The following is a 25,483-nucleotide window of genomic DNA, read 5'->3' on the forward strand; positions in this document are numbered from 1 at the left end:
ACACTGAGCAGTTTCTGGAGTAGAAAAAAAAGGGAGACGGGAGGGACCGGGACAGCAAGGCAAGAAGAAAAGAAAAAGGGGCGGCACCAAAAAGCGATTTTTTGTTTGCTCATGATACCACGATTGACCGAGAGGATTAAGGCGACGGTGGCGAGTTTTTCGCCCTTGTTTTTAGTACGCCCGGAACAGAGAATTGACTGCATAGCGAAAAAGGAATGAATACAGAGCAGGGTTTTACTGCAAGGCTTGATATTTGCTACTTTGAGTGACTTGACTTCACCTTGTGACTAAAGGCTAAATGAACTCGAAAGCTAGGCTTCTCGTAAGTCTGGGTTGAAGAGACTTGAGAATCCTGACTTGAAGCTTTAAAGATGTTGAGACTGTAGTCAGAGAACCCAATGGTGACATTCATGTAAACATCATTGGACGTTCGAATAACGTGCAAATGTTTGATAGAATATTTCGTGACAGCATCAGGCAAAAGATAACCCCATATATTACCATAAAAAATGAACCCAACGCCGTCCCAAGATGCTCTCTTTATGCAGACTCTCCCATGCTCTGGATCATATCAACCGTTCCATTCGCAACACCCACAAACGCAGCCGCCGGCTTCGCTTTCCCCTCGACCCTGTCTTCGGGCCGTCCATACCCGCCACCACCAGGCGACATGATCACAATGCGATCGCCCGCCTCCATCATGGCCGTGTTCTTCCCGCCGAGGTTGACGACGCGCCCGCTCTTCTTAACCCACACATTACGGCCCCGCTGCCCGTCCTCGCCGCCCGCCATACCGTACGGCGCAAACGCCCGCCTCTCGCTGAGGATGCTGACCTTGATCGGGATATTAAACTCGATATCGCGGATGATGCCGTCGCCTCCCGTGTGAGCTCCTTTTCCGCCGCTTCCCTCGCGCAGGCAGAATTGCCGGAGGATGACGGGGTACCGCCGCTCAAGCGACTCCGGGTCCGTAATGCGCGTGTTGGTCATGTTGGTATGCACGCCGCTGACACCATCCCAGCTCGGTCCGCCGCCCGCGCCGCCGCAGATGGTCTCGTAGTACCCGAACCCGGTCTCCGGGTCATCCGTGCCGAAGGTCAAGTTGTTCATGCACCCCTGGCTGGCCGCGGCCGCGCCAAACGCCTTGAAGATGACGTCGACGACGCGCTGCGAAGTCAGGACGTTGCCGGCGCACACGGCGGCGTGCTCTGTGGGCTTCAGCAACGAGGCCTCGGGGACCTGGACGTCGATGGGCCGGATGGCGCCCTGGTTGAGCGGGATCTCGGCGTCGACCATGCAGCGGAGGGCGAAGATGATGGACGAGTTGCAGATTGCGATGGGCGCGTTCCAGTTGCCGTAGGCTTCGGGGCCGGTGCCGTGGAAGTCGAAGACGGCGCCGCCGGTGGTGGGGTCGATTGTGACCTTGAGCTGGATCGGGGTGCCGTCGTCCATGTAGTCGATTGCTTCGAGGGGTTTGCCTGCCGTGCGCTCGTGGATCGTCTTGAGCATGTCGCGGACGGCGCGCTCGGCTGCGCCTTGGATCTCTTCCACTGTTTGGGGTGTCAGTATGGGAAGTTTTAAAGCTGTGGTTGAATAGAAGTGACTTGCTGTAGAACTGAACGACGTCGAGACCGTAGTCCTCAATCAGGGCGTGGATCAGCTGGCTTCCGCGGTGGTTCGCCGCCGCCTGCGCCTTGATGTCGGAGATGTTGTCGCGGAGGCACCTGGTGCCGGAGCAGCCGGGCGAGTGCGCCGGCGCCATGAGCAGGTCGGTGAGCTCCTTCTCCTTGAAGACGCCGCCCTCGACGACCTTGAAAGCCTTGATGACGGCGCCCTCCTCCCACAGCTCCTTGGAGTTGGGGGGCATGGAGCCGGGGAGGATGCCGCCGACGTCGGCGTGGTGGCCTCGGGAGGCGGTCCAGAAGATGATCTTGCTGCCTTCGGCGTTGAAGACGGGCGTGATCACTGTGAGGTCGGGGAGATGGGTGCCGCCGCAGACTGGTGCGTTGGAGAGGATGACGTCTCCTGGCTTGAGGTTGTCGCCCCAGTGGTCGATTTGCCACTTCACAGCAAAGGCCATACTTCCGATCTAAATCATGTTAGCCTTCCCATTTACCATCACCTGGGCTGTCTTTGAGGAACTTACCATGGCAGGGACGTGAGGGGCGTTAGCCACAAGCCCGCCATCAGGCGAAAACACGGTGCACGAGAAATCTAACCTCTCCTTGATATTAGTGCTCACGCTCGTCTTCTGCAGCGCGCGACCGGCCTGCTCCGCGACGCCCATGAACCGATGGCCAAAGATGGACAGCTGGATCGGGTCAATCGTCGTCGTGGAGATGGTCTCCTTTGTCCCGACCGCGACGTCAATCACCACCGTCTCGGAGAGCACCGTCGCCGCGGCGTCGGGGATCACCACAATCGTCTGCTTGTCGTCCATGATGAGTGCCGGGCCAGCGATCTTGGTATGCGGCGTCAGGCCCGCGAGTCCGTACACGGGCGTCTCGGACCAGCCCAAACCCTTGAAGTAGACCTGCTTTGTCGTCTTGGCGGGCGGCGCGGCCGTCGCCTCCGCGGAAGCAAGCTCTTTGGGCCAAGGGACGGGGAGCTGCACCGTCGTCTTGCCGATGGCGCGGACGCGGTAGTCGTCGATAATAACATCGCGGCCGACGGGCAGGAACCCAAACTGCTTCTGGTGAGCGTCCTTGAAGGCCTCGAGGTATCCCCCACCGGGCGCCGCCGCCGTCTCTTGGATCATGAGCGGGGTATCGCTGCCCTGGAAGCGCATGTTGAGGTATCGCTCGCTCACGATGCGTTCCTCGGGGATACGCTGCATGAGGAGGACGTCTCCCGCTCTCTCGACGAGCTTGTCGAGCTCCGAGGCGAAGGTGGCGAGGTTGGCCTCGGTGTAGGTCAGGGCGCAGGGGCTGCGCTCCTCGCTGACGACGTCGGCGAGGGCCATGCCGTAGGCGGAGAGGACGGAGGAGTACTTGTGGACGAGGACGCGGGAGATGCCGAGCGTCTTTGCAATGTCGCAGGCGTGCTGGCCGCCGGCACCGCCGAAGGAGGCGAGGTTGTGCAGGCCTGCGTCGTAGCCTTTTGCTTCGGTGAGGGTGCGGATGGGGCGGCACATGGACTCGTTGGCGACGTCAAGGAAGCTGCGTGACCTTGTCAGTCCAGGGGCGGCAAATGAGACTCGGTATCATAGTGTCACTTACCCAGCTGCGGCTTGCTCCACGGTCAGGGTGGTGCCTTCGTCCTTGTTGATGCTCGCTGTGAGCTCCTCAAAGAGACGTCTGCTGGCGTCGACATCCAGGGGCAAGTCTTCGTTGGGACCAAAGATCTTGGGGAAGAACTCGGGCCTCACGCGGCCGAGGACGACGTTGGCGTCGGTGACGGTCAGGGGACCGCCTTTCCTGTAGCAGGCCGGGCCGGGATGAGCGGAGGCACTTTCGGGTCCGACCTTGAACATGCCGCTCTGCCAGCTGAGGATGCTGCCGCCGCCCGCCGCGACGGTGTTGATGTCCAGCTGCGGAGTCTGGACCATGACACCGGCCGTCGTGGTCTCGAAGACTTGCTCGAGCTCGCCGGCGTATCTAGGGCAATGTGTCAGTATCGCCTTCACGAAGTGATTCTCAATCCGCCATACCTTGAAACATCAGTACTCGTGCCGCCCATATCAAATCCAATCACAGGTGTCTTATCCGCGTCGTCATAGCACGTTCTCGCATAGCCGACGACACCGCCAGCAGGCCCAGAGAGAATGGCCCTCAAACCAGACAGACCAGAAAACTCGACCAAGCCGCCATCGCTCTGCATGAACTCGCAGCGGCACCCGCTGTTGGCGAGGTCCTCGAAGCCGGACTCGAAGCCGGCAATATAGCGCTTGATCTCAGGGGTAAGGTAGGCGTCGGCGGTGGAGGAGTTACCGCGGGGCACGATCTTGACGACGGGGGAGAGCTCGGCGCTCGGGGAGATATGGGTGAAGCCGATGTCGGCGGCGAGCTGGGCGATGGCCGCCTCGTGGTCGCGGAAGGTGTAGCTGTGCATGAGGCAGACGGCGATGGAGCGGTAGCCCTCGTCGTAGGCTTCTTGTAGGGCCTTTCTGGATGCCTCGATGTCTGTAAATGTGGGCATATATTAGTTTGTGCTCGCCTTGCGAGGGAGATTGTTCAAGAGATGACCACTAACCGAGAGGCTCGAGGACCCGGACTGCTTCACCGGTGACGCCGGTGACGAGCGCGGGGTCTGAAGAGACATCGATAGGTTCGGGCTTGTTGTTTTCTGACCATGCGTCCAGTGTCACGCGTTCTGGGATTTCAATGACTTTTGAGTATAGTACGTCGGGCTTGCGAATGGCGAGGTCGAAGAGTTTTGGCCTTGACTGGTTGCCGATGTGCAGGAGATCCTGAAAGTCGATTGTCAGTCTAAAGTCCCCAGGGTTCTGTTCTTGAATCTTGGTCTTACCTTGAGGCCCTTCGTCACAGCAAATACTGTGCGTTCTCCTTTCCTCTCGAGGAGGGCGTTTGTGGCTACTGTAGTTCCCATTTTGATAGACTCTGTGTACCACTGTCAGCGGACGCGCCACTAGCCCGGCGAAGTCATCCTTCACGTACCAACACCTCGTAGAGAAATCTTCTTTCCCTTGGGATACTCCTTTCCTGTCGCTTTCTCCAGGACTCTTCTGATCGCTTCGACTGGGGCATCGGGGTAGTTGCTGGGGTCGACTGAAAGCAATTTGACGAGGATATCATCTTGGCCGGGGACAGATGCAACACACTGAGACGTTAGTACTTCATCACCTCAGGCCCTTTCCAAATGACCAAGACTCACATCGGTAAAGGTGCCACCGCGGTCGATGGAAATCCTGATTCCCCCCACAGGGCCCGGAAGTGAACCCATGATGATTAGTGCTCTGAGTTGATAATGGTATTATTGAATGTGAAAAGAAAGCATCTGAAAGTCTTAAGTTCAGATTCTCAGAGATGTCAAGGGTTTCGTGAAGATGAACGGAATGGAAATGAGTACTATCGGATTGAGATGAAATTCAGTGAAGCTGGAATTCGTGATGATTATACAAGTTCCCACGAAGGTCGCGGGCAACCACTCGATAAGCCCAAAACGGCAAACACCCGAAGCCTTCCCCCACAAAATTTCATCGCCGGAGCTCCCCTCGGCAGGTGTCTTCGGAGAGAAAGCCAGAGAGTCGTTGACTTGAATTCAGTTATCCCCGTTCTACATTGGTCGCGGATGCTCCACTTGGTGCATTTTCATAGTCAAGATGGAAAAGTACGGATAGAAGGACGAAGTGGAGGCGGAGTGAGTAAAGGAGGGATGGAGAGCTCCTTTGTCATCTGCCATTTGGGGATCCGATAAGCGATGAGATGCGGGCGAGAATCCCCCTTCTGCCCCTCAGCGTCCCCCGCGGAGAGATGATTGACGGGCGGCGGGGTCGGTGGTTCGGCTTATCAGCTTCGGGAGGGGCAGCCGAAGGGCGGAGCTCCGCTCTGAGGGCGGCGGCGTCACTGCTGTAAGTACCTTCGGTATGTGTTAGGTAGCATTATCCTTGGTCTTATAGGTCTGAGTGATCGTCGGCATTGTGATTTCGGTGCATTTCATTCAGAGAAACTCGGCCACACAGCGATTTCGGACGTTGAAATGAGATTATTCTTTAACAGTGTAATGTGATCATTATGAGCTATGCTAATTCCATTACATCATGGCTAATACACGATCATTGCACACTCCGAACCGTCTCATCAAGAGCCTTTGCAAAGTACTCTACATTCTTCTCATTTAAACCCGCAATTGAGATTCGTGATGTGTCGGCCATGTAGACGTGGTATTTCTCTGTAAATCGAACATTAGTATCTCGCAAACTAGACCGATAGTTTCTGTAAGAGGGAACGACAAACCTTCAAGGTGCTGAACCTGGGCCTTAGTGATACCCGTGTACCCAAACATGCCGCTCTGCTTCACGATATGCGACCAATCACCCGGCGTCTGCAGCCGAACAAGCTCGTCATACACCTTCTTCCGCATGGCGCGGATGCGGCCCGACATGGTAATAAGGTCCTTTGCCCACTGCTCCTTGAAATCCGGCGTGCCCAGCACCGCCGCCGCGATGCGAGCGCCGTACGCAGGCGGATTCGACACCGTCGCCCTCTGCACGTTCTCCAGAATCGAGTTGACCGTCTTCGTCCTCTCCGCCGTGTCGGCCACAAACGTGACGGCGCCAACGCGCTCGCCGTACAGACCCATGTTCTTGGCAAACGACATGCACACGGCGGCTTCGAGGCCGAGCTCGTCGACGAAATAGCGAATCGCCCAGGCGTCGTCGTCGACGGAGCCCGAGTTGAAGCCGAGGTAGGCCGAGTCGAAGACGGGGAAGATTTGCCTCTCGATGATGGCTGAGGCGATCTGCTTCCACTGCTCCTGCGAGGGGTCGCAGCCCGTGGGGTTGTGTGCGCAGGCGTGCAGGATGACGGCCGAGGTAGACGGTTCGGCGCTCTTCAAGGTCGAGATGTAGCCGTCAAAGTCGAAGGCGCGGTCTTTGTAGTAGGGCAGGTGCTTCACCTCGAAGCCGAGGGAGGCGAAGAGGAGTTCGTGGTTGGACCACGTCGGGTCGGTGATGTAGATTGTCTTGATGTGTGCGGCAGCCTTCTTCAGGGCGAGGCCGGCGAGGAGGAGGGCGCCTGTTCCGGAGAGCGATTGGCATGATGCGACCTGTGAAGTTGGTCAGTTGATGGTGAAATGGGTAGCTTGATGCAAACACTTACACGGTTCTCTGCGAATGCCTTTGTGGGGCTGAAAACGAGCTTGACGGCTTCATCGCGGAAGGGCTTGAATCCCGCGATGGGAAGATACTCATGCCCAGGCTCTCCAAGGGATGCTTCTGCCAGTCTCACAGATGGCAAGATCCACGGTTGACCGTTCTCATTGCGATAGGTGCCTTGACCGAGGTTGACCTTGTTCGGATCCGTGTCAGCGACGTAGCGCCTGGTGACATCGAAGATGGCGTCGGGCGGGATGAACTCTGCTTGCTCGAAAGCTGACGTTTGCTGCTTGACTGAACCCATTGTTGGCTAGTTGTTAGAATCGATGTGAAAATGCGAATAAGTGAAGCTACGATTCTCTCGTCGAGAGACGAAAAGTCGCGACGGCGAGGTATGAATAGTAGACCAGGGATCTCGGGACCCCAGCCGACTCGGAGTTGGAACCCGGTCAAGGGTCCGGCACCGGCGTGAGTCGAGCTCGGATGAGGGGCCCGCGGGGTCGCAGTCCACTTTGATGGAGTGCTCCATCTTGAGATTATCAAATGCTCCGAAACTTACGGGTCAATACCGAAGCATGTCATTTCAGCGGAGGGACGATATGGGGATGAATGGGCCAAATAAGAGTAGCTAGCGATCCCTCCCATGAGGGAATTCGTAGGTATTATGGATTGGTATTGTTAAGATTATTTTATTTCACTGCATACAATACCTCAGATCAGACAAAATGGCCCCTCATGCACCCCCTCGCGGCATCTACGCCCCCGTCGTGGCCTTCTTCCACGAAGACGAGACTCTCGATATTGAAGCTCTAAAGACGCACATTACGCGGCTCGCTAAGTCGGGCGTGGCTGGCTTGGTCATCCAGGGATCCAACGGAGAGGCACCGCATCTGCTCCACTCGGAGAGACAGCAGGTCATCGCAACGGCGGCCGAGGTGCTCAAGCAACACGGGAAGCCCGAGGCCGTCATCATTGCCGGCTGCGGCGCGCAGAGCACACGGGAAACCATCCAGCTCTGCACCGAAGCCAAGGAGTCGGGGGCAGACTACGCTCTCGTCCTTTCGCCGAGTTACTGGAGTGAGTTTTCTTGGGCCACTAAGCTGTCAAAGATGAACATCCGGATGTGTAGATTACTGACCCGCTTTGTGAATAATTATAGCCGGTGCGATGCAAAAGCCCGTGATCCAAAAGTTCTTTGACGACGTCGCAACGGCATCGCCCATCCCCATCCTCCTATACAACTTCCCCGCCGTGACATCGGGCATCGACCTCGACTCAGACCTCATCGCCGACCTGGCGGCCTCGAACCCTAAAGTCGTGGGCTGCAAGCTCACCTGTGGCAACCTCGGCAAGCTGCACCGCGTAGCACACGACGAGCGCGTCCCTCAGCCTTTTGCCGCGTTCGCGGGCAAGTCGGACTTTTTCCTGCACGGGCTCGTGGCGGGCTCCAACGGCGTCATCGCGGCGGCTGCCAACTTCACGCCCAAGGTGCACGTCAAGCTGCTGGAGCTGTACGATGCCGGCAAGCTCAAGGAGGCGATCGAGTTGCAGACGAAGCTGAGCCGGGCGGACTGGGTGCTGGTACAGCTGGGCGTTGCCGGGTTGAAGGCTGCGCTGGACAGGTACTTCGGGTATGGTGGCGGACGGAGCAGGCGGCCGCTTGGCCTCGTTGCGAGCGCAAAGTTTGAGGGAGAAAAGGATGCGGTGCTCAAGGACTTGGTTGACTTGGAGAGTTCGCTATAAACCTCTTGGGACACTGGGGTGAGATGTAGATAAGATATAGATAAGATAATAGGTACCTTACCACCTTGATGATAAGATAAGACATCGTGGGTTTACAGCTGGCGAAAGAAGCATACACAGCTGCGGCCAGCTGTGACCAGCTGCTCGATTGAACCACCAGCGGTGTTCTCCTCAGTCCTCTTCTTCGTCTTCAGTTCACTGTGCACACTTCTTCCGTCCTCACCTTGACTTCCTGACTTGCCTTACGAACCCGCACTCCGTTTGCTCCTCAAAGCCACTGGCTTCGCCGCAGATCTCGACTCGATCCGTTCTTTGCTGGATGTCTGAGATTCGAACTTTTAGCCCACGACGCCCGGCTGGACTAAGGTGCCTCGAAAGACTTTAAGCTTACTGGACCATCTCCAAACAGTTCCTTATCCGTCCCTTGTCGACGAGGCATGTGAACACTTTGGTGTAAGCCCATTGGACAGACTTGACCGGGGGTGGCTGATAGCACGAACTGATGCTGGAAGCTAAACAGCACTCCTACTGCCCCATCGCCTGCTCCCAGCCACCCCAGATACCTTCTTCATCTTCATCTTTCCAGACTAAGCAGAACGGATCGTTGATGTGGACTATTCTAGTTTCTCGCGGCATCTAGACCCAGGTTGTCGGGTCATACGCATACTCTTCTGCCCCAGTCTCGACTACCTTGGCTACCTTATGTTGGTTGGCAAATTACAGATCATCGTCTAGAAACCCAAGACATGTCGCGTAAGAGCAAGGAACGAGCAAGGCAATCATGTCAGACAGTCTCAATCCAGCCCAATTCCCCCGCCTGATCGTCGCTACCGCACGTTAAAAACGGCCGCTGCAACCAGCTTCTTCTGGCCGATGCAGCCGATTGCGGCATCCCATCGCACCCTCTCGCCTTTTCTCTTCCAAGCGTCAAATGCATGAGTGGCTTGCTCCATCATTGGCCGGAGCTATCGAGGATAGCTGATAACGTAGCTTGGAGCTCAATCGCGCCATGCAGTCACCCCGCACCTTGGCCTCTTGAGTTCGGCTCTCCGTTCACAACTCTCTCAGTCTCTCACCTTATCACCTCGACTGCCTCCAACTTCCTTCACCTCTCCCTGATTTGGATAACTTACTTGGCTCGGCCTACTTGAAAGTCAGCCATGTGCCGCCATCTCCACTCTGCTAGCATGCAGACATTGTAGATCCTTGCTGCGCTTTCCACGCCATCCCGCGTCGGCCCCATCCGTCACCACCGCCATCGTCGACCACCCATCTGTTGGAGTCGCAACGGTAGCCAAGAAAGACAATGCCGCCCGTCTGCCATGTCCGGCCTTGTACCCTGACTCGTTCTGTCGCTCTGGGCCTCAAGCACGTCATGTACTGCCTACATCATCCCTCCGAGACAAGCGTCTTGGGGGAAGGAAGGAAGGAAAGACACTCGATGGCTTATCGAGGCGACATGCGGTGAGAAGCTGTCACTCATGTTCCCCTCTGAGGTGAAGATGGTGTAAGCCCAGCTAGCTTCCCACCGCCGCCTTGCTGCATGCGAGCCTTGCATGCTCCGGTCCTTCCAAGCTCTCCTCTGCCTCTAGACTGGTGGTCTGGTCATGTTCTTTTAAGCCGAGCTCTCCCCTCCATTCTCTGTACCGAGCAGCCGTTCGTCTGTATCGGATTGATCTCTCCGTTGCCTCGAGCTTTCTGTTGCCTGTGTAAGCCCGTACTGCAAGTTCAATCACCCAAATCTTGCAACCGTATGACACGCAACCCAGGCTTCTCGCCCGTCATGTCTACCCTATCCCTGATTGTCCTCATTGGGACCCTGATCGCAGCGACCTCGGCCGCGCCCTCGACTCCTTCAGTATGGGCGTCCGTCGCAATGATCATGCACGGTGAGCGCACGCCGGTGCGCAGCGGGCTCCAAGATACCCTGACTCCTTTGGGTGCTCAGGAGATGTACGCCCAGGGAAATGCCTTTAGAAGTCGCTACCTGGCCAGCGGAACACCCACAAACACCTCCGAGGGTCGCATCACGACCCGCGCCGCGATCAAGGGAATTGCGCGCAACGTGTATGAGCATGAGCAGCTCTCGATCCTCTCCCTCCCCGATGCCCACATCGCCGCCGGCGCTGCTGCCTTCATGCAGGGCCTCTACCCGCCCATCACGCAGGCCTTTGCGGCCGATACTGGCGGGACGAACATCTCGTACTCGACAATCTCTGGAAACACCACGCAGTATCCCCTGGGCGGTTACCAATATCCTATCATTGAGACGCTGGGACTGTCTGACGATAGGTCGATTGAGTAAGTTCCATTAACCATAGTATGCCCCTTGGGACTGAACTGACTTGCCATCGTAAAGTGTTCGGGGCAACACGGAATGCCCGCAGTGGAAGATCTCGACAACGTATGTCATGCAGCTCGACCCGTACATGCAGGCCCTCGAGCAAGCCTCCCGCCCCGGTTACACATCCCTCTTCAGCACGCCGCCACTAAACGACGGCGACATCTCCCTCGCACATGTGAACTTTTGGAACGCCTACGACATCTACGACTACGTCCGCTACCGCTACTCCCACGAGCAGGCCGTCTACGACGGTCTCCAAGACGTGTACGCCCAGCGCATAGAGTTCCTCGAAATGTACGCCCGCCTCCAGCAGCTCAACATGACCTCCAACCAAGCCGTCTCGGGCCTCCAAAAGGGAGACATGATCCGCACCATCGCCGGCCGGACCTTTGCGCGCAGGGTCGTCGACGCCCTCGAGGCCAACGGCAATTTCGCCGGCTACTCCAACAAGCTGACCCTCCTCTTCAGCTCCCAGGAGCCCTTCCTCTCCTTCTTCTCCCTCGCGGGGCTCCAGAAGCCGAACCAGACGCTCTCCACGACGCCCTTCTGGAGCCTCCCCGAAAACGGTGCCGCCATGGTCTTCGAGCTCGTCGGCGACCAGCCCAACGAGCCAGACACCTACCCGACCGAGGAGAACCTCTACGTCCGCTTCCTCTACCGCGAGAACGCCGAGCCGGGCACCCCCTTCTTGGAGTATCCCCTCTTCGGCCTCGCCGAGGGCGACACCCGCGTGACGTACAGCTACTTCAAGCAGGAGATGGCCAAGTTCGGCATCGACACGGCGACGTGGTGCAGCATCTGCGGCTCGATCCAGTCGTTCTGCGACTGGCAGACCACGAAGACGACGCCGACCGTCGGCGAGGCCATTCGCTCGGCCGTGCAGAAGCCCGTTGTCGCGGGTATCATTGGCGCCATCATCGTCCTCGCTGTGTTGGGGCTGGTTGTTGTCTCGGCGGCTGTTCTCGGCGGTTTCCGGATTCATCGTGCCGGAGGCGGAGCAGGAGGAAAGGACGGCAATGGCCGGATTGCCGGGCTCGGAGGCTTCAAGGCCGCGGAGAAGATGGCTAGCGACCCGGACCTGGCTGTCTCTGGGCGCGGAGTGCGACACGAGCGCCAGGGGAGCTGGGAGCTGCGTGACGGAAGGGAGGTATCGGGAGCCGAGGGGCAGACGGGTATTGCTGTGGACAAGAGTGCGTCGACGTTCCAGGCGAAGCCTATTGATGATGATGCCATTAGCGTCATGGGGGCTTCGCCAGTGAAGCCCAGAGAGAGCGTCTGATTGAAGGATACAGCAGACAGGTTGGTTATGGCGGATGATGGGATATGGACTCTCTTCTGGCTTTCGTTTATGATACCCTTTTTTGATACCCTTCCTCACGGTCATTTGCTGGAACATTTTGGCATGGATACAGGCTTTCTCTTTCCCTGTGGTCTAGGGCATCGTCCATACATATAATCATCTTTTGATCTAAATTTCACTACCTTTATAACATGGCAATACGTGAAGAGTGAGAAATGTACGCTACGTGGATCAACAATACTTGGAGACACCCACAGTGTTGCGTACAGTGTCATGCCCACACAAGAAACTGTAAAGACAACCCCACCGCAGTGACCTTCCATCCAAACCCCGCCATCACCGCCAAAACTCCAATTCCTCTCAACGCGACGCGCGACCTCTTCCTTAAACCTCCAAAAAACAGAGAGCCACCAACAAACGACATGTCGTCACATCAGCGGACCTTTTCCCATTCGCAATCCCAATCGGGAACGAGGGAAAAGACCTACTTTGAGCAACAGCGCGAAGAACTCATTGGCGAAATCGCAATGGTAAAGCCCTCCCCCAGTCGGCCTCTCGTTCGCCGAAGCGACGAGCATCAACAAAAACAAACAACAGGAGAATGCTGACGGGGAAATCCAGAACTTTGAGCAAGTTCTCGCCAACATCAATAAGCTGAATCGTTCGCTTGAGGCAGTCATTACGGTAAGCAGCCTTCCTCTCTCTCCTTTACGAATACGCCGGCCGTCAATAGATTCGAGCACTAATTCGGGGCGGGTCGACACCGCATCACAGGTCGGAAACGAGTTCTCCTCCGTCGAGGCGCTGTGGTCGCAGTTCGAAAACGTAATGGCGAAAGAACCCGAGGAAAACAAGCAGGGCGATACCGAGGAGGGCAGCGATGGCGAGACGAAGAACGAGCAGAGATCATGATACCCACCAGCAGCGAAATACCTACTTTTTATGAATGATGATGTTATTTCTACACGCGCAGCATTACGATGCCAACTTCTACATTGCCGGGCTCATCTCATCATAAGGTACTCAGCCGTCGTCACCCCGCGATAAGAAGCACCCAAACGCCCAGTCGCCTTAACCTTCTTAACACCCTTGCGCCTACTCTCCGCGTCCGGCTTCTTCGCAAGCTCACCCAGCCCAGCCACCAAATCGCCATAATCCGCATCTCGAAGCTTCTCCAGCCTCTCGGCGACGTCGAGATACCTATTCCCACCCTCTCGCAGCGCTGCAACCCTTCTCTGCAAATCGGCGCTGAGATCTCCGTGCTCCACCAGGAACAACGACTCGAGTGAAGCTGCCATGATCTCCAAGCGGACCTCGTCCCTCTCGTTTCCGGGGCTCCTCGCGTCGCGGTCGCCTTCAATGTGCTGGAGCTGCTCAACAAGATTACCAAGATCGTCTTCTATGGGGTTATGTGCGTAGTCTTCCGTTTCCGACGGCAGCGTCGCCAGCTGCTCCGTCTCAAATCGCATCTCGACGACGGTGGCCTCTCGCTCATTTGTCGTAGTCGTAGCCGCATTATCAACAATACCGCCCCCATGTCCATTGAGAACCAGCCCGCCACTGCTGCTGTCGCCGCTCACAGCAGACATCCGCGCCTCAAACCCCTCCAACTCATCCCTCAAAATCCCCTCCCGCCACCCAAGCACCTTCCACCTCACCATCTCCCATTCAAACCCATCTCTCGCCTCACCAACAACCTGACGCAACCTCTCCCCATCCTCACCCAGACCATCCGCCCTCCCACAAAGCCCAGCAAACGCATCAGCGGCCCTCAGATGCGTCATACCAACAGTCCCGCACGTCTCCTGCACAACACAGACATGCCTCCTAAGCAGATCCCTCTTCTTCCGCCCTGTACACGGGAACCACCTCTCCAGCCCCGTCTTCTCGGCAGCGCGCTGCGCCAAACTCGCGAGAAGCTGCTCAACATCACCCGCAGCGCCTCGGCACTCCTTCTCCGAGTTTACGTAAGGCTCTCTGCGCACCTCATCTCCCAGCGCAGCGAGCGCGTCGTTGAGTTTAGCAACCTGCGCATAAAGGCTTGCGACGTCGACGGATGATAGCAGCTCGGGTTCGGAATGTTCGGGATGTAGGCTTAAATCTGGGCTTGGGCTTCGATCTGAGATTGGGTTTGGGTTTGGGCTGCCAACGACGTTGCTCTCGGTTCGGACCCGTGTGGTGGGTCGCCCGTCGTTGGTGTGATGCGCGAGATCACCTTCTCGCGGGAGATCGGCGATCAGAACCTGGCGTGCCTGGGCAGAAGAGTCCATGGTGCGTAACGATCGGCTGGTGTCAATTTATTGCAAACCGGTTGACTCGAGGAATTTTTTCAGGATTTGGGGTTTTGGGTTTGGTAGTCGGATTGATGAAAAGTTCATCCCATTCTAGAGAATCCCATTCATATCAGTCTCTCATCGGACCTTTCTCCGATGCCTCGTTTGGACTGCATCCCAACTTGATCTTGCTGGCTGAATTGATTCTCAAGAACTACTGAACCACGGCACTGGGAAACTCAAAATTCTGTGCAGTTTTCGTAGGTAGTTTCGCCAGATTTGGCGATATTGATTTACCCATTCACTCACTTCATCTCATACATCACATTCAGGGCACAACGTAACAATTGATTTGATGCTTTTAACATTTCATGTTTCCTATCCCTCAGGAATGCCCTATCAAGACAGAAAACCCCATGCTGCTACAGGAGAGGAAAAAGAGAAAGGAAAATAAGAAAATAAGAAAAATTACCCCTCAAGGTCCAAGAGGTTACCTGATGGTTACAGAAAAAAACCGATCAAAGTCTCCCCTGTACCCGCTCCGTTTGTGTGTGTGTGTTTGTTTGGCGTAAAAAATAAAGGGTATGGATGAGTCTAGAGACTCGGATGAGAAAACCACTCACTTCCCCTCCCACTCCCTTTGTTTCGTTTCCCACTTATATACCATTCGTTCTTCTTCATCAAACAACAAGAAGAAAATCTCTCTCAACATCCCTGGTGGAGGGAAAACTTCGTCTCCGGTCTAGAGTTCATCCAGCCCTAGAGCAGGAGACGCCCCCCTTCGCTAATGGTGGCGCATGCTTTCTCCAGATCGTAATAGTAGCAGGTCGTGACGAGATCATGCAGATAAAACAAAAAGTCATTCATTACGCCCTCCGCCGGTGTCCAATGCCTCTTCCTTACAACCCTGAGGTCCTCGGTGGGAATCTCACAGGATCTTGCAATTCCTCTTCTTCTTCTTCTTAAGAGCTACGCCAGGGAAACCTGCGCTGCTTCCAGGCGGGCCACTGGGTGTTGACGGGGAGGCGGCAGCTTGGGCTTCCTGATTTTTCCGATCATTGGCGACGACCGTCAGGATGGCCTGTTCAAAGATCTCGTCCACGCCAGTCATCTCTTTGCTGCTGCACTCTACGTACTGGGCGCCCATCTTGCGAGCAACAGCGCGACCTTGCTCCTGGGTCACGGGCGTGAGGCCCTGTGTCTTGAGCATGTCGATGCACGTTTTCTTGAAGCGGAGATCGGACTTGAGGCCCACGAGGACCAGAGGAGTGTAGGGGCAGAAGTGGAGGACTTCGGGATACCACTGGTAGGAGAAGAAATTAGCATTAGTGTCAAATGGCGTTGCCCCAAAAAAGGAGGGGCATGTTATCTGAGGGGCGGTGGTCAAATTACCTTGTCCATGACGTTCTCAAGCGAGTTTGGGCAGTCAATCGCAAAACACACAAAGATCAAGTCGGTCTCGGGGTAAGAGAGCGGTCGCAGTCGGTCGTATTCCTCCTGGCCGGCCGTGTCCCATAGCGCCAATTCCACCGTCTTGCCAGACGGTGGGTGCGTTGGGTAGGTGATGTAGTTCTCGAACACAGTGGGGACGTATTTCTGTTGTCGCCAGAGTCAGCATTGTTTTGGCTCATTTCGCTCCCCAGCAACACGCAAATGACGAAAATGTTGCGCTCGAAAGGAGTTGGTTTTTTTTTTCTGCTTGGATGCTTACCTCTGGAAAGTAGCCTTGGCTGTAACTGATGAGGAGACATGTCTTGCCGCAGCCGCCGTCGCCGACGACGACAATCTTCTTGGAATAGGCAGGACCTTCGGTGACGTGGGTTGCGGCGCTCTCGCGGCCTGTTGAAGAGCTCATTGTGGTGCTGACGGTGCCGTCGCTACTCCTAAGGCGCGTGTTGCGGCGGGAAGTGGCCGGGCGGCCGTCGTCGTACTTTTCGCTAATGTTCTGAGACGAGTTGTGGTATGAGTTGCGGTATTGGTATGAGGACGCCATAATGCGGCAGGCTCGAGCTGTGTTTGAGGTGCTGTGATGCGATGACGAGGGAGGTCGATTCGCAGCGTGGCCCCTCGTGCGTGTTTGCGAGATGGGTTGATGTGATGATGGGTAAGATAGATACCGGGGGCCGGTGCGTGCGCTCGTCTGGGGGTGGAAGGGGGGGGTTGTTGGGGAGACTTGAGTGGTTTGTGCTTTTATGCGATGTTTCCCGGGTTGTGTGTGTATGCTGCTTGTTTCTTGTTGCGATGGAGGAATACTGCCGATACTGATATCGCCGCTTCTCCTCAAACGAGCCTCCTCGCTTCGTGTTCAGCTACTTGCCGTGTTCAGTCGAATGCCGTTGAGATATGGTTAAGTGCGAGGCATGCAATACGGGGAAGAGACGTTGGCACGTTGCGGCGTTTTGAAGTTGAGGAATGTTGGAAAGGTGCTTGGTCTGGCTTGGGATGGTGTATTGTATGGGGGTGGGTTTGTGTGCGAGGTGGATGGGCGGGTTGTGCTGTGTTCTTGAGGAGAAGGAGCGGGAGCAAGGAGGGCAATTGTAAACAAGTCGACGGGGCAACCAGCCACTTCTTGCCGGGGTGATGACGGCAGGCGCCAGAGGAGCCACAACGACAACGCAAAAGTGGAGCTGACGAAAGTGCGCTAAGGCGGATCAATCGAACCCCTGGCTGTGGCCTGGCCAAGGAAGGTCCCCCCTGCAGTCTGAAAGCGGACAGCTCCCGTCAGAGTTTTTCCGGTGCTCTTTCCTTCACCGGCAGGACTACGGGACGAGAGAGAGGTGGCCCAAGCTCCAACCCCACCACCGCCTCCCTCAAAATCGCGACGTGAATTTTTCAGTCTTTCACTTCCGTCTTCAACGAACGCGTCGTCGACCTTCATCGAAGGCTCATATTTCGCCACGAGCATCACCGCTGTGACTTGCGAAACAATCAGAGACACGGAGACTCCGACACACGGAAGCCACCATTCCAACTTGCAGCAGTCTGTCTATCTGCTCAGCCCTCAGAAGACGGAACACGCAGCATATCTCACACGTCCGCAATCATGGATCCCAACGGCACAACCGACAGCAAGTACGTGACTCTGGTCTCGAGTGATGGCTACGAGTTCGTCGTCTTGCGGGACGCCGCCATGATCAGCCCTGCCATCAAAGGCATGTTGGACACGCGCAACAACTTCCGTGAGGCTGCTCTGGGTCGCTGCGTGTTTGAAGAGATCAGGTAAGCCAGCACAACCCAGCGCTCTCACTGCCACCTTTCGTTCTCTACGGCTGTTGCCATGATGAACTCCGATTTTATCGATGAGTTTCACTGACAGACCACCGCTCTAACGGCTGGTCTGCTTGATTGCCCAACTACACTTGATCTGAAACAAGCAACATTCTTTCTTTTTCCTCACACTACTTGTTTCCCAGCCACTTCACAAGGCTAATCCTCATTCCTTTTCGTTTCTCTTTTGTTCAAAAAGTTCTGGAAACGTCTGACCGTCTTCTCTCTCGGCAGTGGCGTTGTGCTTGAGAAAGTCTGCGAGTATTTCCAATACTGGTACCGCTACCGCGAGCGGGAGGACGTTCCTGACATGGACATTCCTGTCGAGCTGTGCCTGGAACTGCTGGTCGCAGCCGACTTCCTGGGTCTGGACAGTAAGACATCCCCAACCTCCTCTGATCCCAGAGCGACGGCATCTGTCTCACGGGAACCACCCAGCCGTTCTGACGCGTTTCTCACAGAGAAAAATACCGGCACTGTCTGAATGACGCTTAATGACCATTTGCATTTTGGCTTCATTGTTCATGACGGAGTTTGGGGCGTTGAGCGTTCAGGGTGGTACTACCAGACACGATACCATTGCTATGACACTATGACGAAATCCCATGCCAAGAAAGGCATGTGTTCTGTTCTTTGCCATGATCTCTCGATGGTGACCCACGCTGTCACCCCACATGTGAAAAAACCAACCCCCATCTTAGCATATGCGTTCCTCCCCTCACTCTTCCGTGGGTTGAACGTCTATTAAAGATGGAAGAAGAACTATATTCCACTCACTCTGCTCGACTCAACTTTCTACCATTGAGATCTACGCTTTTTCTGTTGGGATACAGATCAACTATAGTAAACACACAAATTCACACTTATAGCTGAATAAACCAAATTCTTTAATCTTGGATGAATGCTCCTCATATGGTGTGAAGCCTTCTGTTGGATTGTTCTCAGAGATATCTTGCAACCTTGAGACAGCTCTAGGCAAAAGTTCGCAACTGTGACCTTTTTGACCATAGAATTCGCCATGAAATGTTTGCATCCACTTTCAACAAAACTCAGTTCCAACCTCTGCCTCTGCCACGGCCCCTACCCCGGCCCCTACCACCACGTCCACCGCCGCGCCCACCACCACCACCTCTATGAAAGCCCCGACCACCACCGCCACGGTGTCCCCTGAACTCCGCAGCCGGCGGACCCCTCGCCTTCCTCTCCATCCTCTCCTCCTCGCTAGCATCCCACAGGTTCCCAACCTCCAAGAGCGCGCAGTAGGCCGACGTCTGCGGGTTGGTATACTCAAACGGCTGGTGCGGCACAGACTCGGGCTCGCCCTCTACATGCGGCGGCGCCGTGATCTCAAAGTTGAGCGGGACGTCAAGCTTGTCCTTCTGAACGATGTTCTCCTCAACCCAGCGGCGCTCGGCGTCGATGAGCGGCGCGTAGTGTTCCTCGCCCAGGTCTGGGCTCGGCTGGTGGTGGGCCGCTTCGTCGCCGATGACGAGCGTGGGGTGGAAGACGCGCGTGATGGCGAGCCATTCCGGGTCGTACTGCAGGCGGAAGGGCCGCGTCGGGGCCGGTTGGTCGGCGGACAGGATGTCGTGGGGGCGGGCTTCAAGGAGCTGAAGGAAGTGGCGGCGCGGGAGACACTTGTCGAGGGCGAGGAAGTTGACCTGCTTGTTCGTGATTGTTGGCGGGACGGGCTGGCCCGGTGTCTTTTTCGGCTGGGGCTTGGGCTTGGCGAAGGAGGCGGGGAGTTGGGCGCGGATGTCTTCGGGGACGGAGGTTTTGGTGTTGGGAGCTTTTTCTGTTACTTCTTTGCTGGGCTGTGTTTGTGTAGGTGCGGTAGGCTGCTCGTCATCGTCATCGTCGTCGAGATCGATTTCGTTGGGATTTGTTTGTGCTGATGCCGAAACGGCGGGTGCGTCCGTGATCTCTTCGTCTCCGTCCAGGTCGATCTCGTCTGGATTATCCGGTGCTTGAACCGGCTCGTGTGTCGCAGCCGGGGCCGTAGCTGAGGCCGTAGCCCCCTCTGCTGCCTCCTTCGTAGTCGCCTCCTCATCCTTGTAAATCTTCAACGCCGCAAACTTACAGTGCAAATGCGCGGAGAACCAATACGGTGGCCTGAGCCGATCGCAGACATACTCCGCTGCAACGTTGCCCAGTGTGCCATCCATGGACTCCCTCTCGAAATCCGGCTTCATCCTCCACAGCGCCTTCTCGTCACCCCACCTCTCGATCGCCCGTGGCCAGTCGTGGCTGATACCGACGTCAACCTGCTCCCTCAACAGTAGCAACTTTCTCACGTCCACCTCCCTGACGTGATAGAAGCTCTTGATCTCGTCCGGGCCCATGGGCAGCCTCTCGTGGTGGCCCTTGCGATAGTCGAAGCCCTTCCAGATGCCGCTCATGCCCGCGATGCGCAGCGGGCCCAGGCGCAGGACGTTGGCGGCGCCGAGGTAGTAGATGTTGGGCGCGGCCCAGCCGCCGTAGAAGAGCTCCCACATGTGGCTGGCGGCCTCGTGGTTGCCGCCCGCGAAGACGGTCAGGTACGGCGCGGTGCGATGGCCGGCGTAGTACTCCCAGAAATCGCCGAGCTCGCGGTACTTTGCGGGGACGGACATGACCGTCAGGTCGGCGGCATTGCGGGCGGCTTGGAAGTCGCCGCCGATGATGAGGAGATCAACGCCGTCCCAGCCACGGGCCGTGCAGGAGGCCTCGACGGCAGCGTAGATGGCGTTGAGGGTGCCGTGGCCCTGTCAGGATTTGTCAGTGGGAGAACATTTGCGTGTAAGATGTGTTCATTGCAAAGGCTTACGCATCCCTCAACGGCGATTCGGACGCCGTTGGTCTCAAATGTTTGTGTGGCCATTTTGTGTGGTCACTGGGGGTGTGGTTGTTGTAAGGCGGAGGTTGACTGAGGTTCGGCTGTACCCGCGAAATTTTCATAGCAGCATCAGGACACGAGACGATGCTGGATTGGAGTTCATGAGCTTCAAAGCATTCACCAACCAAGTTTCCCGCAGCGATTTGATTGAGATTTTCTCATCTGACCAGGGTGGTGTTTTTCTTTTCGAGACATATACACTGTAGCATCCTTCTTTTCACAACCTTCATCGCGATTTCAGTTCATCAAGCCAATTTGCTTTATGCATCTCAGGCGAAGGCACAGATCACATTACGCAGGTAAGATAGATGTACTCAACATCGATGAATTTAGCTGCCCATGGAAAGAAGAAGCTTCCACGCGCCAACGAAAATTTCTCACAAGATACCATTTAGTGAGAGCATTATGGTTCCAAGGCGTCGATTGCTCAGGTCTCGAATACACCCTGATAAATCTCATCTTGCCGACCCTTATCCGAAACCTCAACTTACCTCGTGATCTATCATCATTCTTAGCTTTGATTTGATGTCCACATACAGATGCAGCAGACGTCAGTCAAGCTATGAGGTAGGATATCGCCACATAAACCCAGAGCATACGCCTAAAGGTAAGCGTTCACACGGTGTTCGTTCGATCATGTGAGGATCAAAGGTTGATCTCAGATGGCCCGATGTGTTAGGTTCGATATGTGCCACGAAGACTCGAATGAGACCATCAGACTCTGGTCAATAAACAGCTTGCGACAGGAGAAACAAAATGAGGCCAGTGCTCCAAAATCCCCCGGATTTTTTGGCTTGATCGCCAGGCGGTCCCTTACAGTGGACCCGATGATTTTCCGACAGCCTCACACCACTGTAGCAACCTCAGGTGCACTGTGCCCGCCTAAAAATTGGCCCCAATTGAGAGAAGGACGAGCCTCACGCATCGCAGCCTCGACTCTCGCGCAAACTTCCCCCCATCTACACATTACATGGGCTGTATCTCACCCTCGAATCGCCCACCATGAGCGTATGCAACCCCCCTTTCCCCTTCAATTTCGACATTCTATAGGATGCAATAAGCTAACAAACTTTTTCTGCCTCGCAGTTCGTGCCCATTAACCCGCGGCCTATGCTGCAAGACCTGTACGTCTGCGAAACGCGCCTCTCCAATGCCAACGCCCTTCACGATCGCCAGGCATCCTCTTTCCTCGATAGACAAAGCTTGTCCAGCGTGCTAACATTTCATACCTGCGCAGTGTCAACCAGGACGTCGTCATCAGACTCAAGTGGGGCGAGACCGAATACAAGGGAAAGTTGGTCAGCATCGACAGCTACATGAACGTCCAGCTCAGCGGCGCCGAGGAGTACATTGACCAGAAGATGACGGGAGCTTTGGGCCAGGTTTTGATTCGGTACGCGACCATCATTCGACAGCACACGAACCACTTCCCCTCTCTTCCCATGTCACATACGATAACCCCCTCGAGACGAAGTTGTGTTGACTGACTGAACGCACTGACAGGTGTAACAACGTTCTCTGGATCCGCGGCGCGAAACAAGGCGAGAACGGCGACGTCAAGATGGACGGTTGAGCGGGAAGAGCATCCCTCCCACAACGAGCGGAAAGACCACGAGCGGAACAAACATCGACATAACCTGGGAAAACGCCCTCACGTACTTTGGTCTTGACTCAGAAAAAGGGCGGGCGGAAAGGGATATTGATTTTCACGATGAGCTTGGAGCAATCAAAACGAATCCACAAAAAGGCCGGCGATGGAACGGAGTTTGCAGTGTCCCCCCCAAGTCAGGTTGAATACCGCCAGGTCGCGCTGCGCAAGAAAGAACCATCTCTCTACCCCTTTCACAGCAACTATAGAAGAAGAAGAAAAGGGGCGTACACCATTGTCGGCGCCTCCAGTGCCCCCTTTTGGTACCACCACTTTTTTTTCCGCAAATACTTACATAAGACAAGCAACCTTGCGACTACTGCAGAGATCCGACGACGCTACCTTGATGCGCTGTGTCTCGCTCACCCACGTGTACGCCTCGATGAGCCACTCGTACCACACCCGCGAATCATCCGTCTGGCGCCACATCGTGATCTCCAATTCAGTGTCGGCAGGATAGTAGATCGGTTGCTGTGAATGTCAGTGAAATTTGACCAAATTACATGAGGGAAATTGTGTCTTTTGCTTACCTTGATGGGGAAGAAGATGGGGAACCACGAGATCATGTCCTTGCTTTTGCGGTCAATCAGCTCGGGATGCGTGCTGATTTCCACCTTTTCTCTGTCGCCGGTCTGGGGCGCGTAGAGGACAGACTCAAAGTACCCGGCCAAACCGTGGATGACACCCCTCGTGGGACATACGAACGTGAGATGGCAGAAGCGCGAGTTGTGGTCGTTGGCGCCAACAGCACCCGCCATGCTACCGCCTCCGCCGCCCATGACGCCGCCGGCGCGTCTCGTCTCGATCTGCTTGAGCGTGGCCTCGGAGACCGGGTGGGAGAACTCCCACGCCTGCTGGAAGCGCGGGTGACCGGGCACGCGCATGGCGGCGAAGTCAAGGGCGAAGAGGCGCACCACCCAGGGGGTGTCGAAGGCGTTGGGCTCCGTGGGGACCCTGGTGAGGAGGTCGGCGTGGATGCGCGGCGTCGCAATGGGGCTCATGTGCGCCGTGTAGGACTCGGGGATCGAGATGCCGCCGGGCGCCAGGACGTGCTGGACGCCGTCGAGGCACTCCGGCGAGAGCTCGTTGTCTGCGAAGGAGCCGAGCAGCTCGGATACCAGAATGTCCACCTTGCCGTAGACCGGGTTGTTTTCGGGGGTGCCCGAGACGAGGGGACCCTTCCAGGCGCGCATGTCTGTCTTGACGACGGTAACCTTGCCGCCCCAGATCATCTCGTTCTGTCTGAGGAGGTAGACGTATGCATTGGGGTTCTTCTCCACGGCCCAGACTTGGACAGGGACGCCGGTCGCCTCGCTGGCCTTGAGGGCTCTCGTCACGAGAGGACCGCGGCCGGAGCCGACGACGGCAATGACTACGGCGCCGTCCTTGGAAGAGGTAGCTCTACCCAGCTGGTGCCACTCTGCCAGAGCCTCCGTGCAAGCAGCCTCGTACTGGTTGTACTTGACCGGGTCACCCTCGAACACCTCATACGTGGCCGACTCCAGGTTGTCGGACAGAGGTTGCAGGGGCGACTGGAGCCAGTCCTGGAAGCTGGTGAGCGTGGTCTGCTCCAGGTAGGACAGCGGGCGCTGCTGCATCTCGAGCCACTTGAGGTACACCACGTAGGTGCGGAACGACTTGAGAGAGTCCGTGGCGAGAGTGGGAGTTTCGCCCAGGGGAGGGAAGTCTGCGGAGGTAGGGACTTGGTTTCCGAGACTGACGGCCTGGAGCTGTGCCTCTGCCGTCAGCGAGGCGGTATCCGGACCGACGTCGCTAAGTAGCAGCCAGGGCGCGTTTTTGAGGCGCATGTAGTTGAAGATCATGTCCTGATGGGCCTTGGGCAGGGCGGGGTGTCCGGTCTTGTTCTTGGAGAATGCGTTCCCGTTGAGGGAGAGGAAGTGCAGGGGCTCGGCGAACCACTTCTCCTGGAGAGACTTTTCAGGCAGAGCTCTGGGAACGCGAATGGCTGTTGATGCTAGTTAGTGTCCAATTTTAGGATAACAGAATGAGAAAAAGATGTCTTACCAACATACAGGCGCATGCTGTATTCGCAGACTGAGCGGACAGTGTGCCAAGAGTCCCATGCGCTGTAGATGTCGATCTCCTTGCTGTTCTCGGGGTGAGGCACCTCTGACAAAGTCGACAGGAGCTCTACGCTCTCCTCCAGGCCCGGCTCCCGGTACATGGGGAAGTGGATAATGAAGTTGAGGCGCGACGCAATGGTCATTGCCTCTTGCACAGCTCTGGCATATTGAGACAGACCCTGGTTTCCGCCATTCTTGGAGGCGTCTCTCCTGGGGCCGGGAATGATGATGCTTCGGACACCACAAAAGTTGGCGTAGGCAATCTCGAGATTTAGGACCTGTCGAGAAATGCTGGCAACAGCAGGATCGACCGAGGCCAAGTCGATCCAGGGACTGGCGTAGGCGATGTAAGTGGTGACGGCATGGCTGGGGAAGAGGGAGGTGTCCTTGGGGGTCAAAGGAGGCACCACGGCGTCCGCTAGTGAAGCGAGTCCCTTCTTCGCTTTGGCGAGATGCTGGGAAACAAGGTCCTTTACCCGTGTATGGAAGTGCTTGTTGGTGATGGGTGCCGTCACAAAGTTGACCTGGAGTCAAAGCTTAGTGAGTGACAATTGAAAATGAAAGAAATTTGAGTCTCAGAAATGGACTTACACCAGCGTTCAGAATCTGGCCATACTGAAGATCATCAAGAGGCTGATCCCTCTGAGAATCATGCTGACCAAGGCTGAAAACAGGCCGGATTTGGTTGAAGTTGCTGCCGTCCATGGTAGATATTGAGACTATTCAGGCTGTAGTGCCTTGTGTTGCCTAAGGAGGACTTGTGAATGGTGTAATTGCTCAGCGCACAAATACCCCACGCGGCGGTTGTGCAAAAAGCGGTTACCAGCTGGTCAAGACCCTGGCGCTTTGGTAAAGAGAGGATATGACAAGGGAGTACAAGACGATTTGTGGTCAGCAAATCATTCTTGATAGTTTGTTTGTGCTCAGGAAAACGATAGGCTGAGAGATCGCAGAAGTTGCACTCAGAGCAGTTGCAACCTGATGTTGTGTGATTTGAGAAGTCAGGCTGTTGGTTACCCCCCCAAGAGGTTAAAAAAGCACCAGATTTTGCGAGATGCGACCCGGTGCCATTGGTTGCACTCTGGACCCTGAAGAGAGTGAGAGAGGAGACAGTGCCCGCTGTCAGGAAAGTACACTTTACATTCTTGCATCTTGGTCTATCCAATGAGTTTAT

The 25,483-nt window shown here is 56.0% G+C and overlaps 13 protein-coding genes across 13 annotated transcripts; 7 read left to right on the forward strand and 6 right to left on the reverse strand.

Annotated features, from left to right (window-relative positions):
• Positions 1 to 540: 540 nt before the first annotated feature.
• CTAM01_02121 (hydantoinase B/oxoprolinase) lies at positions 541 to 4,902 on the reverse strand (the record flags this gene model as incomplete). The annotated part of the gene is made up of 9 exons (XM_060518160.1): positions 541 to 1,550; positions 1,633 to 2,089; positions 2,147 to 3,158; positions 3,219 to 3,596; positions 3,650 to 4,121; positions 4,192 to 4,408; positions 4,468 to 4,559; positions 4,617 to 4,779; positions 4,834 to 4,902. The coding sequence occupies 9 exons, from the start codon at positions 4,900 to 4,902 to the stop codon at positions 541 to 543; spliced, it is 3,870 nt and encodes a 1,289-aa protein (XP_060386793.1).
• Positions 4,903 to 5,734: 832 nt separating this feature from the next.
• On the reverse strand, positions 5,735 to 7,079 carry CTAM01_02122 (aminotransferase class I and II; the record flags this gene model as incomplete). Its single annotated transcript, XM_060518161.1, has 3 exons — positions 5,735 to 5,850; positions 5,916 to 6,726; positions 6,780 to 7,079. 3 exons carry the CDS (start codon positions 7,077 to 7,079, stop codon positions 5,735 to 5,737), a joined length of 1,227 nt encoding a protein of 408 aa, XP_060386794.1.
• A 421-nt stretch (positions 7,080 to 7,500) lies between these two features.
• CTAM01_02123 (uncharacterized protein) lies at positions 7,501 to 8,518 on the forward strand (the record flags this gene model as incomplete). The annotated part of the gene is made up of 2 exons (XM_060518162.1): positions 7,501 to 7,852; positions 7,935 to 8,518. The coding sequence occupies 2 exons, from the start codon at positions 7,501 to 7,503 to the stop codon at positions 8,516 to 8,518; spliced, it is 936 nt and encodes a 311-aa protein (XP_060386795.1).
• Positions 8,519 to 9,453: 935 nt separating this feature from the next.
• Positions 9,454 to 9,669, forward strand: CTAM01_02124 (uncharacterized protein; the record flags this gene model as incomplete). Its single annotated transcript, XM_060518163.1, has 1 exon — positions 9,454 to 9,669. The coding sequence occupies one exon, from the start codon at positions 9,454 to 9,456 to the stop codon at positions 9,667 to 9,669; it is 216 nt and encodes a 71-aa protein (XP_060386796.1).
• A 602-nt stretch (positions 9,670 to 10,271) lies between these two features.
• On the forward strand, positions 10,272 to 12,141 carry CTAM01_02125 (uncharacterized protein; the record flags this gene model as incomplete). Its single annotated transcript, XM_060518164.1, has 2 exons — positions 10,272 to 10,819; positions 10,878 to 12,141. The coding sequence occupies 2 exons, from the start codon at positions 10,272 to 10,274 to the stop codon at positions 12,139 to 12,141; spliced, it is 1,812 nt and encodes a 603-aa protein (XP_060386797.1).
• A 443-nt stretch (positions 12,142 to 12,584) lies between these two features.
• CTAM01_02126 (DASH complex subunit Dad1) lies at positions 12,585 to 13,074 on the forward strand (the record flags this gene model as incomplete). The annotated part of the gene is made up of 3 exons (XM_060518165.1): positions 12,585 to 12,692; positions 12,760 to 12,846; positions 12,937 to 13,074. 3 exons carry the CDS (start codon positions 12,585 to 12,587, stop codon positions 13,072 to 13,074), a joined length of 333 nt encoding a protein of 110 aa, XP_060386798.1.
• A 92-nt stretch (positions 13,075 to 13,166) lies between these two features.
• Positions 13,167 to 14,432, reverse strand: CTAM01_02127 (uncharacterized protein; the record flags this gene model as incomplete). Its single annotated transcript, XM_060518166.1, has 1 exon — positions 13,167 to 14,432. The coding sequence occupies one exon, from the start codon at positions 14,430 to 14,432 to the stop codon at positions 13,167 to 13,169; it is 1,266 nt and encodes a 421-aa protein (XP_060386799.1).
• A 931-nt stretch (positions 14,433 to 15,363) lies between these two features.
• CTAM01_02128 (Ras family protein) lies at positions 15,364 to 16,428 on the reverse strand (the record flags this gene model as incomplete). The annotated part of the gene is made up of 3 exons (XM_060518167.1): positions 15,364 to 15,738; positions 15,828 to 16,031; positions 16,147 to 16,428. The coding sequence occupies 3 exons, from the start codon at positions 16,426 to 16,428 to the stop codon at positions 15,364 to 15,366; spliced, it is 861 nt and encodes a 286-aa protein (XP_060386800.1).
• Positions 16,429 to 16,532: 104 nt separating this feature from the next.
• CTAM01_02129 (uncharacterized protein) lies at positions 16,533 to 16,700 on the forward strand (the record flags this gene model as incomplete). Its single annotated transcript, XM_060518168.1, has 1 exon — positions 16,533 to 16,700. One exon carries the CDS (start codon positions 16,533 to 16,535, stop codon positions 16,698 to 16,700), a length of 168 nt encoding a protein of 55 aa, XP_060386801.1.
• A 778-nt stretch (positions 16,701 to 17,478) lies between these two features.
• CTAM01_02130 (Skp1 family protein) lies at positions 17,479 to 18,186 on the forward strand (the record flags this gene model as incomplete). Its single annotated transcript, XM_060518169.1, has 3 exons — positions 17,479 to 17,654; positions 17,937 to 18,076; positions 18,164 to 18,186. 3 exons carry the CDS (start codon positions 17,479 to 17,481, stop codon positions 18,184 to 18,186), a joined length of 339 nt encoding a protein of 112 aa, XP_060386802.1.
• A 565-nt stretch (positions 18,187 to 18,751) lies between these two features.
• On the reverse strand, positions 18,752 to 20,562 carry CTAM01_02131 (lariat debranching enzyme domain-containing protein; the record flags this gene model as incomplete). Its single annotated transcript, XM_060518170.1, has 2 exons — positions 18,752 to 20,446; positions 20,509 to 20,562. The coding sequence occupies 2 exons, from the start codon at positions 20,560 to 20,562 to the stop codon at positions 18,752 to 18,754; spliced, it is 1,749 nt and encodes a 582-aa protein (XP_060386803.1).
• A 1,017-nt stretch (positions 20,563 to 21,579) lies between these two features.
• CTAM01_02132 (LSM domain-containing protein) lies at positions 21,580 to 22,150 on the forward strand (the record flags this gene model as incomplete). Its single annotated transcript, XM_060518171.1, has 4 exons — positions 21,580 to 21,585; positions 21,664 to 21,701; positions 21,815 to 21,970; positions 22,081 to 22,150. The coding sequence occupies 4 exons, from the start codon at positions 21,580 to 21,582 to the stop codon at positions 22,148 to 22,150; spliced, it is 270 nt and encodes an 89-aa protein (XP_060386804.1).
• A 366-nt stretch (positions 22,151 to 22,516) lies between these two features.
• On the reverse strand, positions 22,517 to 25,014 carry CTAM01_02133 (PRMT5 arginine-N-methyltransferase; the record flags this gene model as incomplete). The annotated part of the gene is made up of 4 exons (XM_060518172.1): positions 22,517 to 22,696; positions 22,756 to 24,191; positions 24,251 to 24,833; positions 24,901 to 25,014. 4 exons carry the CDS (start codon positions 25,012 to 25,014, stop codon positions 22,517 to 22,519), a joined length of 2,313 nt encoding a protein of 770 aa, XP_060386805.1.
• Between the last annotated feature and the right edge of the window lie 469 nt (positions 25,015 to 25,483).

Source organism: Colletotrichum tamarilloi (assembly GCF_030869305.1).
Source record: "Colletotrichum tamarilloi strain Tom-12 chromosome Unknown Scaffold_5.1, whole genome shotgun sequence".
Lineage (NCBI taxonomy): Eukaryota > Fungi > Ascomycota > Sordariomycetes > Glomerellales > Glomerellaceae > Colletotrichum > Colletotrichum tamarilloi.